This window comes from Thermobia domestica, chromosome 1 (genome assembly GCF_964235325.1).
Source record: "Thermobia domestica chromosome 1, izTheDome1.hap1.1, whole genome shotgun sequence".
Classification (NCBI taxonomy): domain Eukaryota; kingdom Metazoa; phylum Arthropoda; class Insecta; order Zygentoma; family Lepismatidae; genus Thermobia; species Thermobia domestica.
Window position 1 is genome coordinate 226,446,203 of NC_137454.1, and position 14,822 is coordinate 226,461,024.

General features: G+C 33.5%; 1 protein-coding gene across 1 annotated transcript in view; it reads right to left on the reverse strand.

Annotated features, from left to right (window-relative positions):
* The window catches only part of LOC145667117 (phospholipase B1, membrane-associated-like), a 121,418-nt gene that overhangs the window by 74,225 nt on the left and 32,371 nt on the right, over window positions 1-14,822 (reverse strand). Inside the window, exon 3 of the mRNA XM_081734862.1 lies at window positions 289-512. Coding sequence (XP_081590988.1) covers window positions 289-512 — 224 coding nt within the window. The remainder of the gene's footprint in view (window positions 1-288; window positions 513-14,822) is intronic.

The following is a 14,822-nucleotide window of genomic DNA, read 5'->3' on the forward strand; positions in this document are numbered from 1 at the left end:
AACAATAATAAAAATACGAGTTATAATTATCCATCCCTATTACTAAAATTGTACTGATTGGCTTCTCAGACTAAACACCAGTGATTTTAAGTTTTTCTTTTTAATATAGATGTTATCTCAGAACATAGTTCACTTGAGATCAGGTTTCTTCACTGTTCTCCTGTACCAAATAATAATATAATGATTTAAAAGTAATTTATAGATCCTATAAGAAAAGAACAGACCTAATGAGACGTTTACTTGACTCTAACGCAAATCCAGAATAAGCATCTGCAATTTAGATATTACCTTCCACCGGTTCTTATAATCTGGTACAGTATTCTGTAGTCGTTTTAGGAGTTCACGTGCTTGAAAGAGAAGATCATCTTCCGAGGCTGCAGGATATGCCACATTGAGTCCAGAATCTTTATGGTAGAATGATGAATCTCCAATGGAATAGCCTTCCAGAGAAGGGTTGAATTCTTTTAAAATATTTGGTATCGTTGGATATTGATTCCATTTCCCATGGCCACCTGAAGATGAACAAATAAATCAAACTTTTTATTTAAAAACAAATATAATTATCGTGAGATTATTGTTCAACTTATGGTTAAATATTGTTTCTAAACATAATAATATTGAGTAAATAGATACAATATTAATTACCTAAGTAATACTATTACATTGTAGTACTAGTATCCATATTACCGTAATGTATTATTACATTATAATGTCCTCCGTACTGTATTATGAACGAATTTTTAGAATAACGGTAAACTCGGCACTAAACCTTCTAATGTGGCAGTAAGCCAGGAGAGGCAAGAAACAAATTGGACGGACCATAGTCGGGTAATTACTCACGTCCTACATCACTCATACCATTAAAAAATTTTCTTTTATCAAAGCACGCTGATGTTCATATTTTCTGACCTCTTAGTATATGAAATACTTCATAAATGTTCGTTATATACTGTAGTGTACGTTTTAAAAAATTATTACATGAAAATGAAGTCAAGGATAAAATTATTGTACATTTTTTAAGATAAATTTTGTAATATCAAACCTCATTGCAGGAAACAAAAAACGATGTAATCTGTACAGTTTAAATATATACAATTTTGAAATTAACAAAAGATTAACATAAAATGTAAACCTAATTCGTAGGGAAAAATATTTAAGTTATTTTATTAAAAAAGTATGAACTTATTTTAGTATTTATGCAGTAAAATCTATACTTTAATACAGCATGAATTTACCTTACTGTTCATTAATAAATTATTACACAGATGTAAAAAGGTAAACGTAAGATAAAGAGAGGTAAAACTTAGTTATCGTTTTAAGAAAACGCTTTGATAAAATAACATTCAAATTAGTGTGTTTATAAAAATGTAAAAAGTCGGTTAAATTATTCAAAAAAGTTCTTGTGTTACACAGAGAAAAATCCGTTCTCCGGACAGCGGTATATTGTACGAATATCGATATCCTCTTGCTTACTATAGAAATCAGTACAGAGCATACATTTTCCATATGCTACATAGGCAAAGTCCTCAGATGTTACATCATGCCATTGCAAATATCTGACATCTAGCAGTTTTCCGTATATCACATGCATATACTTATGTTACATTCCTCAGCTATATGTTATATACGTTCATTTGTATGTGAGATCCTGACCGCCTACATTGTTTCATACTGAAAGTACATATAGATGGAACACTTATAAAGAAAGTATTGAAACAAGACGTCGTGATTTGGAAAAACAGAATGAAATCGCTAGTAAAACTAAAATTCAAAGTCTTTTGTAATTTTGATAATTTAGCCCAAATGTGTAATATTAAAATAAATTAAATTAAGAAATATTCTTCTAACTTCAGATGCTTGTTTTATGGTTGACTAATTCATATCGGACTTCCGAAGAAATTAAAACAATTTCATGACCGTGTCATTAGCGACATTTCCCAGTCACGACCCCTCTTTTCAGTTTTTATTAGAAATAGGGAAAAGGGGTGACAAAGAGGAAGAAGAGAAAAGAAGGAAGGAAAAGAAGAAGATAAGAAGTTAGAGGAGAAGGAATTACTGGATAGCTATGGGAACATGGTAAGGGAACTTGAATAGTTACTGAAAGGTAATTTATATTTAAATGCTGTTGCTGAGGATCGATGTTGAAGTGATCCAAAAGAGACACATGCTCACTCATACAACCCCGACCTGGATCCAGACAACTACGCAAGTGGGAGTTGCCCCGACCCAACCCGGGTGACGAGAAAGTTTAATTTAGTTTTTTGCCTGTTATTTCCAAACGTTATATAACCTTTACTTAGTATACGAATTCTTATATAAAGCCGATTTTTCGTGCATTAGTATATTATTACATATATATATTACAGACACTATCATCGTAAATCAATATTAATACCACCAATTAAAAACTATGTATATCATTCATTCAACCACACTCAGATACATACAGGACAGCGTATCGACTTGGATAAAAATAATGTAATAGAAACACTGTAACTACGATCTTATAAACATTTATTACATCTATTCTAGAGTAAGACATAAGTTAATCTGAGCATGTAATCAACGTACATATGAATGTATTCATCTTCACATGAAATTGAACAATAGTGTTAAGATTACATACACACACACACACATATATATATATATATTAGCTTAAATCTTCGGAACATGTGGTATAAATTGAAAAAGAATATTTATATTTTACCTAACTATTACTGAATGAAGAAAGAAAAGAAAAAACTTTATATAAGGATTCGAATGAGGCTTTTCAAACATATGAAGATGTTGAGTGAATTTACGAGTCCTGTCTCGTAGTTAAGGACGATCGTTTATATCGCACCAAATATTAAAGCAAAACACCCTTTTGTGGTGTCCAAAACATTTCAGTTTACTTTTTTTTTTCATACGTACGTATGACATTAGGTTACTGATCGTAACCAACACATAGTTTCTCCGCAGATATACTTATATATATCTTATGTATATATTGAACTATTATCGCCTTATATCATAAACTAAGCACATTTAGTATATTAATAAATTCGCACAACTCGAAAGAAAACAAAAAAAAAAAAAACTAGTAGACGAGAATTTTTGCAGTCCAGAAAGATCTTCGTCGACGAGAGCACGATTATAAAGGTGGAAACACTGATTGAATTTTAGGATTTGCACAGGAGGGATGGAATCAAATGTAATTTATACAGTAGGATTTCAGTTCACTGGTTTGAGGGTAGATTTGGTAATAAATTAGGGTTGTGTTGACCTGCCTTTAGCCCATGCTACATGCGATTAGTGTAGTATAAATAATGTTATTTATTACAGAGGTTATTAAGAAATATTACACAAATTAAAAATAATATGCAACATGCGGCGATATTTTTAACATTTACACTTCATATTTATCGGATATTCCACGACCGTGGCAACCAAGAACCGTTCGGGGTAAGGTTCCAAGACTCTTTACTCTTAAATTCATTTACTCAATTCAATATTATACATTTTACTTCAATAATATGTTCACATTCAATATATATTCATATTCATATTTCGACATAATCATTATTTATTCAATCTTTCAAATTATTAACCCCGACAAATTGAATTTTAGGGTTGCGACACTTTACACTTTAGCTTCGATATATCACGCATATATAAAATCATTATTTTCCCGCGCATAAAGATAAAGTTCATATATTCAAGTATTCTGTTTAAAACAGCGGACATTCAATGTGTGAGGCAGGCACGTAAACAAAAGACTATAGTTATAATGTAACTAAAGATACTGACAGCACTTTTGGGCCCAGATAACTACAACAATATATACATTCAGAGTTACCAGTGTAAACAAAAGTGGGATTAGGTATTAACTTGACGAAGATTCTAATTAGACGACGATAGAAGGAAACGCAAAAAAAAATTTAATCATACATCAGACCATCGTTCGCTCCTGCATTCCGTCAATATGGCTTAAAATGTTTACTTTGTACTTCACACTAATAAATACCTCTACGAATCGTGTCTTGCGACGTCTCAGCAGGTAATTTTAGTTCAAAAGCTATATATTAAACAGTCGATATTTGTAAACTCGGGGCGAGGTTAAAATTTAACATTAAAAAAATCTTGACAAAGAGAGTAGAGGAATAGATAAGAAAGTGAGAAAGAAAAAGCGGCGCCAAAGGAATAAGCTAGGACACTAAAACTACAGTGGTCGAATTTCCACATACAACATTCCATACACAAATATTCTTCCATATACCAAAAATTGGTCACCTACTAAATACGTAGCCTAATAATAGTGTCCAAACCAACAGCAAATCCGTGTTCAGAGCGAGATTTCCACAAAGACAGTGGCTTTATGGAAATTTCACTTCGCGCTGTCTCCGGCTGAGACCTTGAAGACTCCGGCACTACCGAGAATCAACGTGGTTTCTCAATTTAGGATTTCTAAATAATGAAAAAATTATCCGACCCCTCAGAAACTGAATAGAGTTTCGGGAAAGTATGGAAAACTGGACTAAAGTCAATAAAAGAAGAAATCCTAATTGAGGATTTGCCGAAATAAAAAATTAAATAATTGACATTTTGTACTGGTAAGTTAATAGAGCCAAAACATCACCAGACGCATACCAGTTCGCAAGGGTGCAAACCTTGAGCCGTCACCTAATTTCAAACACTAAGTCCACTATAAATAGAAGAAAATGAACATTTATAGACATTGGGAATTTTCTGACGCCCTGGCAGGTTACTTGACCAGGTTTGCGGTAATTTATTTACTAAACTTCTTGATCCTATCCACTCTGTCACCTCTACGAACAATGATAACTTAGCCAGGATGGATGACGTGGAAAAAAATTAAAGTTGCCGGATATTGGCATTAATGCAAACTAAACGCATGTATTTCGACGGTGCCAATTCTTCAAACGGCTATTATGTTCCGTGATCGATTGGAAAATATCTCGAACTGTTTCCTGTATGATGCTATCCACCCTGCCAGACATGATTCTCAATGAATAGATACTATTACTGTTCAACGCCAAACTACGAAGTGCTAATAAAGTCAGTTAACTGCACAATGCATACATCCTCGTGCGAAGTCCTAGTGTAGGGATCAGTACTCGAAATATTCATTATTATACATAAATACTGAATACTTTAACTTGTGGCAACAAATACATTAAGCACATACATCCAGGGATGTCCCATTATTTATTCACATTCATTTTAATATCTATATATATCTTTTATTTATCTTCATACCATTCTATAACGTAGATTCACTAGCGGACACCCTATACTTTAAATATACCAAGGACTGTTCAAAACAGTCATATTATATAAACACAACTTATACACCACTACAGAAAATAATCGCGCACTGACCAATACACTAGACATCACACGAAGCAAGACCTTCTTACAACAAAGCCGTACTATATTCCACTTCGCAACTTAAGAATTGCATATATGTTCAAAGAACAGTAATATTATCAACGATAATATTAATTAAATACGTTTATATTCTGATGACAACAATGAAGTTTATTCTACATCATGAATAGGAAAGCAATTAGCGTCGTAGTCTAAATCACGAAAAATAGCATCACATATTCTAACTTCTGCTTAATAATGAACGCAAAGTTTATTTTTGTTAATATTTTAATTACTCGACTATGTAGAACATTCAGGAACGTTCAATTTTGAATCAATTTTTTCTTACTATTTGTTTATATAGGCCAGAAATAATATTTACGCATAGTTAATCGTAAAAAAAGGTCAGTTTCGTATAAACTACATCACTAAGACATTCGACTGACAGGAATACGAACAGCGGATAGTACCGAATTCGAACACAGTAGCGCTAATAGTCTAAAATAGCCTATGCATAACTGAATAATCTTTGCACTTTTAAACGTGGTTTTGCACTATTATTATTAATTATACGCAACGTACTATATAATTACGGCACGGAAGTTCTCTTCAAGAAGGAGTAATGCACTCATTACAACTGAATAACGATGAATAAATAAACAACAATACACTATCCCTTAATAAATATTTCATACATTCTCTCACATTTTGAGTACTAAAATGTATGCTACTCACTTCCACATATGCAGATTACATTTCACATACCCAAGAAAGTAAATACTGACACATACAACTACACATGCTAATACATAAATTATCACATCACTTAACTATATATGAACCACATGAAATTGTCTGATTTCCCTAATTGGCTCTATGAACTGAAGATAAGAGAGAAGAAATGATTAGACCCAAGTAGCCCTTCTGCAAAACTAAATCATGTTTTCAAATTTGTGTGTTAATGCTATTAGAAGGATATATCAAAACTGCTAAATTGTGGGGATGCTTTTCCTGAAGGAAAATGTACCCCCCCCCAAAAAAAAATCGTTTAACCCATTTCAGTTGGAAGCTTGCTCAATTTAAGAGTGAGTGAGAGCTCCTTTCTTAGTTTACACTACCATAATGAAAATTAACTTAGCTATAAGAAAACCTACCGACATGCTACTAATTATTCAAAAAAATCACATTTACTACGTATACAAATTGAAGCTATATATATATGGACATGTCTAACGACCCCTAAAACTGAAAATCTGGGAGGAGTGAAAAGGAGATTTGAAAGGTCTTGAGCACCGAAAATATCAGTTAAAACCGATGATTAACACACAGTACTATGCTCCTCTCCATCACTATTCATATCAGCAAACAAGCGTTGGCGCAACTGACTTCCATATTTTACCGTTTTAAGTCTGTTTTCTGATAGGATTTCAATATCTTTGGGACTGTGAATGCTGCCAGCAAACTTACTTGTTAATTTTAACTAATTTTACCTGCTATTTCTGTCCTTTTATCTGTAAAATTATCAAAAATATCTGCAGTAAACTAATGTGGTTGTTGCTTCAATCGTCGCAAGTTCTAGAATGATGATTCCCGTTCCTTGATACCATAGTATCAAAAAAAATAGTTCAATCAGAACAAAGGGTTTTGGCGGTGGAAAATTATAAAACGAATGAAAAATAGTTAAAACTGGATAAAACCGGATCTTGGGAGGATATGGGCATCTCAGAGGGACGAAGGGAGTCTAAATTATTTTGCCAAAAACCAGATTGGTGGATAATTTTAAGAATTTCTGTCCAATTGTGGGCCTATGTTTTTGTATAGCATTAAGATGATTGTTTCAATATTTGTCCATTTGAAATACCCATATACAAGATACTATCATGCAATAATGTAGAAATAAAGATATTATTCCCCAAAAATATAATCTCTACTAAATTATTCCAAGCTTCCACATTAATTTTGAGTTGAATACTAATCGAATGAATATATTATATAAACCGAAAATATATTTGGAAAAATTGTATGGTACAATATGTGCAAAAAATAGTGGACCCCTCTTAACGATTTCATTACATAGATTGTAATGGTACATTAAAGTATTATAAAACATGCGTTTTCAGTTATACGTCTGCTGTACGTTAAGTCCAAAAACTACAGGAATTATGCATGTAACCTATCTTTTTAAGTACGCCACCTACAATTTTTTTCTCACCATATAACGAAGATCTTTTAAGCGGATAGACGCAAGCCGGATATTCGAGTCTGTATTTGGACTTTAGGTCCACTAATTTTACAACAGAATCTTACATGAATCTACAATAAATATAAGTTAATTTTACTAGCCACTGAAGTCATTAGTTTTCCTAATTCGTCGCGCAATCAATCAAAACATTAATTTATTTTAATCTAACATGATTTTTTAAAAAGGTTGTAATAATTTTTAAACATAAATATTATTGCAGTATGGTTCATATTTTGTGAAACATTTACGGACAAATTTCATGCAGATGCAGTTGATAAAGTCTCTCCAGAATTTCATTTATTCTTCCTTACAATAAAAACTTAACAACAAAAAGTACACAAATTACACAAGATATTTCCAACATTGACCGAAGACTAATATGCTATTGATTCCAGAAACAGAGCATAAACTTTTAACATATTTTAATCAAGTAAATCCCCACGTTAGGCAGGTTTGCATATCCAAGCTCCTAAGTATGAAAATATTTACGATCTCTCCAATCCCACTCATTTCAAGGATGCAACCTTTTTTATATAAATTGTTAGTACATAAAATCGTAAATACTTTTACATATCGTAAGAGCTGTTCGTCCAACACATTCACCGCAAACACATAATCGTGCTAACATAAATAAAAGTGAGTGTGGAGCAGAAAGCCAGTACACACAAAGGTCAAAAGAACAGCGAAGGAAGGAATACGAAATGGTCGAGTGGTTTTGATATTATACTCTATTTATCATATGTTTCTGTGTTGAAACTAGCGCTGTCGAATTTTTGTGACATTTGCGGTTTTCTGTTTCTGAGAAAACCGGTTTTCTTAAAACCGCAAAAGCGGTTTTCAAAACCGAAACCACAAATGCGGTTTTCAAAACCGACATTTCGGTTTTATGAGTTTCATTTTTTTCAAAAACTGGTTTTTGGTTTTTCTAAAAACCAATTTTGACAGCACTAGTACAAACCCAGTAGAACATCAATTCCTTTTTTCAAATTGTGTTTCTATTTTCATTCAGAGACTTAGAACATTTCTTTTAATAATTTTTGGCAACTCCTTTTCTTCGAAACTCGATTAGAACGGAACATTATATGAATTGCGAATCTAAAATCCACAGATGAAAACAAAATATTAGGCTAAGTGTGTTCACTATTCCATTATTATCCTCTGATTCATAACTATTTATAAGCACTGGTGATTTCAGAAGAGTCTCCCTGGGAGGAATATCAATATGTGGAGGAAAAGAGTACTGCTAAAACAGTCGTAGTCAACATTAAGCACAATTGAAAATATGGCCCTAAAAGGGGAAATTTCTTAATTAGCTTTCTTCGACAGCAATCTCCCTCAGGTTACTCCCTAAAAAAATATTACATTTATTTCTCGTTCTAAGTTTTAAAATGGCAAATTCTTAACTTATAGAGAATTGTAATAAAAGCATAAAGAATTACAATTCTGACTGAGAAGCCATGTTTAAATTCAGTTAATTAATCAATATGTTTATTAACATATCTTATTGTAATATTTTTACTTTTTACTGTTGCAAACACTTCATTTCCAAAATCAAAATTTCGCAAATGTATGTTGGACGAGTGCAAATTCGCAAATAACATATCATTTAGTTTACATAAATGCTGGATTCTTTCGTTTTGAATTTCGTACTATAACAAATAATAATAATAATAATAATAATAATAATAATAATAATAATAATAATAATAATAATAATAATAATAATAATAATAATAATAATAATGAAATTGTGATCGTGCCTGTCTCGAAATTTCTGGTGTAGTCAATAAATATATTCAACGAAATAAAATCCCACTTATCCTTATATATACAGGGTCGGATCCATGATTCTCTGAGGGGGTGCACCCAGGGCCGATTCCAGGATTGTCTGATAGCGGTTGCACCAACAAATACCAAAATAACCAATCATACTGAAACCCTTCAAACTGACATATGACAATATTCTTTCACACCGAAACATAGAACTGACAACACTGAAGCATGGAACTTAGGAAAGTATTCTAAAGAGGATCGCAAGTAGAATGCAGGATAAAATGTTCTTCTCTCCTCCTGACTTTTGTTTTCTTCCATACTTGACAAGTATTATATTATTTTGCTTGGTGAATCCTTTCTCTTCGACCTTTAGAAAATTAACTTAAACTATTGCTCTGCAAAGTTTTTGACTTGCAAAACTCTGATTTCTTTGAACCCCCAAACGAAATAATGATGGCAAAAAGTTTTAGATAGTCTATATTTACAACGAAGAGGGGAAGCTCGTGCAGTGCACCTTTGCTCTCCCTAAATCCGGCCCTGTATATATCGTCGTCGTGAACAGATAAGAATGTACTCTGGTGAGACTCGAACTAACATTGAATGGTACCTATGTTTTTTTCAACCGAACGTCTTAGACCACGCGGCTATGACAAATCTTGCAAGTGCAGCAACCTTGTTTCGTGTATCACCTCTTGTTACGATATGAAATGTGTTTTGTAATGTCTGAAACTTAACTTTATTTTGTCCTGATGAGATATGTTAATTGAAATTTTCATGTTTTCGATATTTGTTATTTTGCCGAATGATATAAGTTGTTGATATAGGTTCTATTATATATTCGTTCATAATCATTATAGCAATTATAAGGATTATTAATGATATTTCATGAAATTCACTGGTGCATGCAGAGTAGAATCAGAAAGATCCATTTTACTGACGTTTCTCATACGAGTCAGTACTGTAATTTGTAACAGACAGTCATAATACCTCGCTCGAAAACAAAAGTTTCCAACTGCGGAAAGCGTAGTCTCCTCCTGGGGAGACGTGAAGAGCAAATAAAGAGGGCAAGCTACTTGCAGAAGTGAAGGGTGAAATGAATAAAGCACCACTTGTAATGTCCCTTTACAATTTATCTTGATAATTTTGTAATGATCATTTAAAAAAAAAATAACACTGCACTAGGAGGGTATGCAGAATTTTTGGTGGAAGTAAATATAATTTGGTAAAATTATTAATACTAATGGAATAATAATAATAATAATAATAATTAATAATAATAATAATAATAGAAATATTACAAATTTCAGAACTCACTGCTGTATTTTAGATCACAAGAAGAGGGAAAGACAAAGCACGCAAGTACGACCAAAAGGGGGGAAGGAGGAAGCGTGAAGTTGCAAGGTTTACGAAGTCCCTTCGTTTACTTGCTCTTTCTTGATGAATGTATACTATACCTTTTCTCATCTTCTTTTATCTTCTTTTCTCATAAACTTTTATAAGCGATAAATCGTAGTATAAATTAATCGTTCTCTACACACAGATCGTTGCTTATCTACGATTTAAGAAAACTGAAATACTTTTCATTTCAACAGTATATAGAAGACTCCATGGGAGGGGTGTCAACTCTAATCGACCTTTTCAATCTTCGATATGCCACTGCCTAAGCTGTAATTTTCACGTTCGAATCGAGGAAACAGAAACATGTTACCTACTAAAAATATTCTTGATTCATTTGTACTTTTCCAGAAATATAGACAATTACAGTGGCAGTAAATATTAAATGAGTTATTGTGAATCTTTACATTTTCGTGTTATCACTTTCTTCCCAATTAAGGTTGAAAAACATTATAATAGTGCTCTTCGCAAAGTGTTCTTAACAAACCCGTCATTGCTTTATTCTTTAACCAGTACAAAGTATTGACTTATTATTATGGAGGATAAAGAACAGCTAAAATGTGTATTTCGCTTGTCATTGCGTAAAGAATCACCAGGTTAATGCACGGTAGGATCTAAATTCTCATCTGTCGACTGGACTCATGAGAAGCAACACTTCATTAATGTTATGTTATTAAAGAAATTAAATTATATCACATTTTTCTCGAATTCGAACTCAGCTAAATAAATGATAATAAACAAAATGTTCTTTATTCATACGAATTGAAGTTATACTTAAGAAGAGTTAAACAACCAAAATAAAAATAAAAACATCGAGAAGTAAGGCAGGAATACTTTTATCTAAAATGTGAAATAAAGTCATTATTGAACTGAAATGAAAGTAATATTGGGAATGACATGCGAATAAGAAAAATAAATAAATATGTTCTCTAAAACGTTCAAGGTAAATTCGGAAATACTTTTTTGAAGATATGCAACTCTTACCTTACGTCTTAACGAACTAATAAGTACATAAACAAAAAAAGAAGAACAAATGTGTCACTCTTTAGAAAATATTACAAATAAATGGAATTTGAATAAACGTTTACACAAAAGTAACACACTAATACTTCGCGTAGTCACCTCCAAAGAAATAATTTCCTAAAACCTGAGGGAATAGTAGATACAAGTCTAAAGCAATATGACGGTGTGTCACAAAAATGTCACAATTCCATAACATGATTTTAAAGAAACTGGTCTGTATTGATGTCTCTCTTACCATTCTTGCACCATATAGGCCCACAGATCTTCAAATCTGAGGATAGAGGGGCTCGCTCTATACACATTAGCTCTGAATGTTCACTTAGCCACTCTCGTGTTTGGCTAGAAGTGTGAACAGCACTGTTATGCATATGTACTCTTTCTGTTTTTTCTAAGGATGGCAATAATGTATTTTCGCGAATATTAACGTAAATACTGTTTTTCGTTCTTCCGGAAGCTGCAACAAAATCTCGAGGGCCAGCAGCCGTCATATATCTCCAGAGTGTGCTGATATTTTTCCTGAACAAGAAGTTCTGATAATATTTTATGCAGCATACCTGGTTCCGCGTGATCTACACAATATAGCTCTGCCTTTCTGGTTAGACTTGAAAAGCTTCTCGTCAATCCAGATGACTGAGTCCCAATATGACTGAGGTTGAGTTGCCCATTCTATTTGTCTGCCCATTCTGAGTTTCACTGAGGAAAGACTTCGTAGCGGGTCATGAACAGTGTAGACAAGCATTCTATAATATTTTGCTTATTGTTTTTTGGGCGCAATTATGTTCTCTGACTTTGCCCAAAGGATCGGCGTGTGACATACAGGCGTATTGATTACTTCCGTAGCTAACGCTTGATCTTGAGTTTCAGTTGTTACTTTATGATTCCCATTTCTTGACCGAAACGTGAACTATTCACCAGTTTTCTCATGTCTCTGAATCCGTTTCTTAACTGTTACAGAATAGATCCACAGCAATCTGACGGAGAGTTTGCCCCATTGTAGCTCGGCCTATGATTTCCCCTCGCAGAGCAACAAACGGTTCTCCATTGCCTTGTGAGCAGACATATTGACAGTCTGTTAGAAATGTTCATTCTGACTCGTATTAGAATAGTCATTAAAACGGATTTCCTTTTTTCTGCTGCGCATCAGTATTAACTTGCCGTGAAAGGTCATAAATAATTCTGATAATGTATATAATATTAATAAACGAATACGTAATAGAAACTATATTAGTAACACATATCATACGTCAGTAGTGTAATAACCTAATTTCTGGGCCAAAACTATAGCCCACCTCATTTCGGACGTATTTATTTTGAGCCCTAACATATAGCATTTCTGGGTCAAAATTCCAGGCCAACCGATTTTGGAAACATCTTTGACCAGCACAGATTGAGTAGGGTGCTCTGCGCATAGGTTTTTATGACATTTAAAATCATAAAAACTTACATCTAAAACTACAACTCTTCTCTCTTATGACAAAATTCACTAAGAGGAACGAATCAAATTAGCCTTCAATATGATTTTACAAAGAAACCAACATTAGAACCAATTAGAATTAACAACCAAGAGCAAAACCTTACAACTAACTATTACTAAATTACATAGTGCAAGAGCATAGGCTTTATGACATCCATAAATACTTTATCTCTAATTATCTGCAAACGGATCTATACAAAAATATATTTATTGCATTTTAATCTTCAGTTGATAAGCTTTCATTTGACATTTGAATTATTAAAATCCGTTAAAAATTAACTGCAAAAATCCAATGAGAAGGAATGTATAACAAATATAGCATTTATTCTGAAACGCCCTAACACGAGATGATATGAAATAGGTTAAATAAATATGTTAAAAATCGGACTTTATTCCGGCAAAACCGTTATCGCAGAAATCCAAAATCCACCTGAGAAGTCAGCACTGATGTTTGTTGTTGTTGTTTCCCCCCCCCCCTCCAGATGGATCCCAGGATTTTTTATTCAATTTCTATCTAGCTTTCTTTGAGGTCTGTAAGTGCACTTGTGGCTTTCCATTCAGCCTCTGTAGTCCCTATCTGAAAACGAGTCACAACATTCACCAACACAGCTTACAACCTTATTGTTTCTATTTTATCACTGGCACCAGGTTTTCCCTCTTCTTTTATTTTTGTTGTTTCCAATTATCCGAGACGCCCACCCACATCCCACACTTGAAAAAAATAAAATGAAATGAAATCTTAGAGTTTTACGTCCCACGATTATGCCGGTTAGCCTAAGGAGACGGTGATGATGAGTGATGAATGAAATGGTGGAATGAAGAAAGTGGGAGGAAACGGGAGAACCCCGAGGAAACCCACGCACACGGTGTTTGTCCACCACAAAGTTCACTTGGCAGGGGCTGGGATCGAACCCGAGACCCCAAGCACCAGAGGTGAACGCTCTACCAATGAGCCACCGCGGCCTCTATATCATCCCCCACTTGGGTCAGAGGTGAGGACACTGTAGCAATCTGAGATGGAACACAACCGTTAATTCACTTTACAGTTCCTTGGAAAATACAAATTTATACCCCGGCCGCAGATATAAATTTGCAAGTCCTCGGCAAGGATTCGAACTTACGTTGTCAGTTGCGAACCACAAGCTTTATGGAACCGCGCATTAGCCAATTGAGCTACTGGGTAGTGCTATAGAATGGTGAGAAAATTCCCTCTTTTATTCATGCATACAGGAAGAAACTGATGCATAAAGACAGAGCCATCTGTTAGATAAGCATATAAATATTTGAAGAGCTTGGTAACAGCAAGAGACATCTATTAGTAAAGTGATAAACTAAATGATATGTAACGCCATCTGTTGAGTAAGTGGGTAACTGCTTGAATATGTTCACCTAGCCGGCAAATTTAAAACAAAAAATATGAAAATTATGGATATCTTGGTTCCTATAAGAGATAGAGGGCTGATATTTAATTTTCGAAATTAGTCTTTAGGTGGCCCATAAATGTTGCCAACCCATAAAATTAAAAATCTCTAAGTCTAGTAA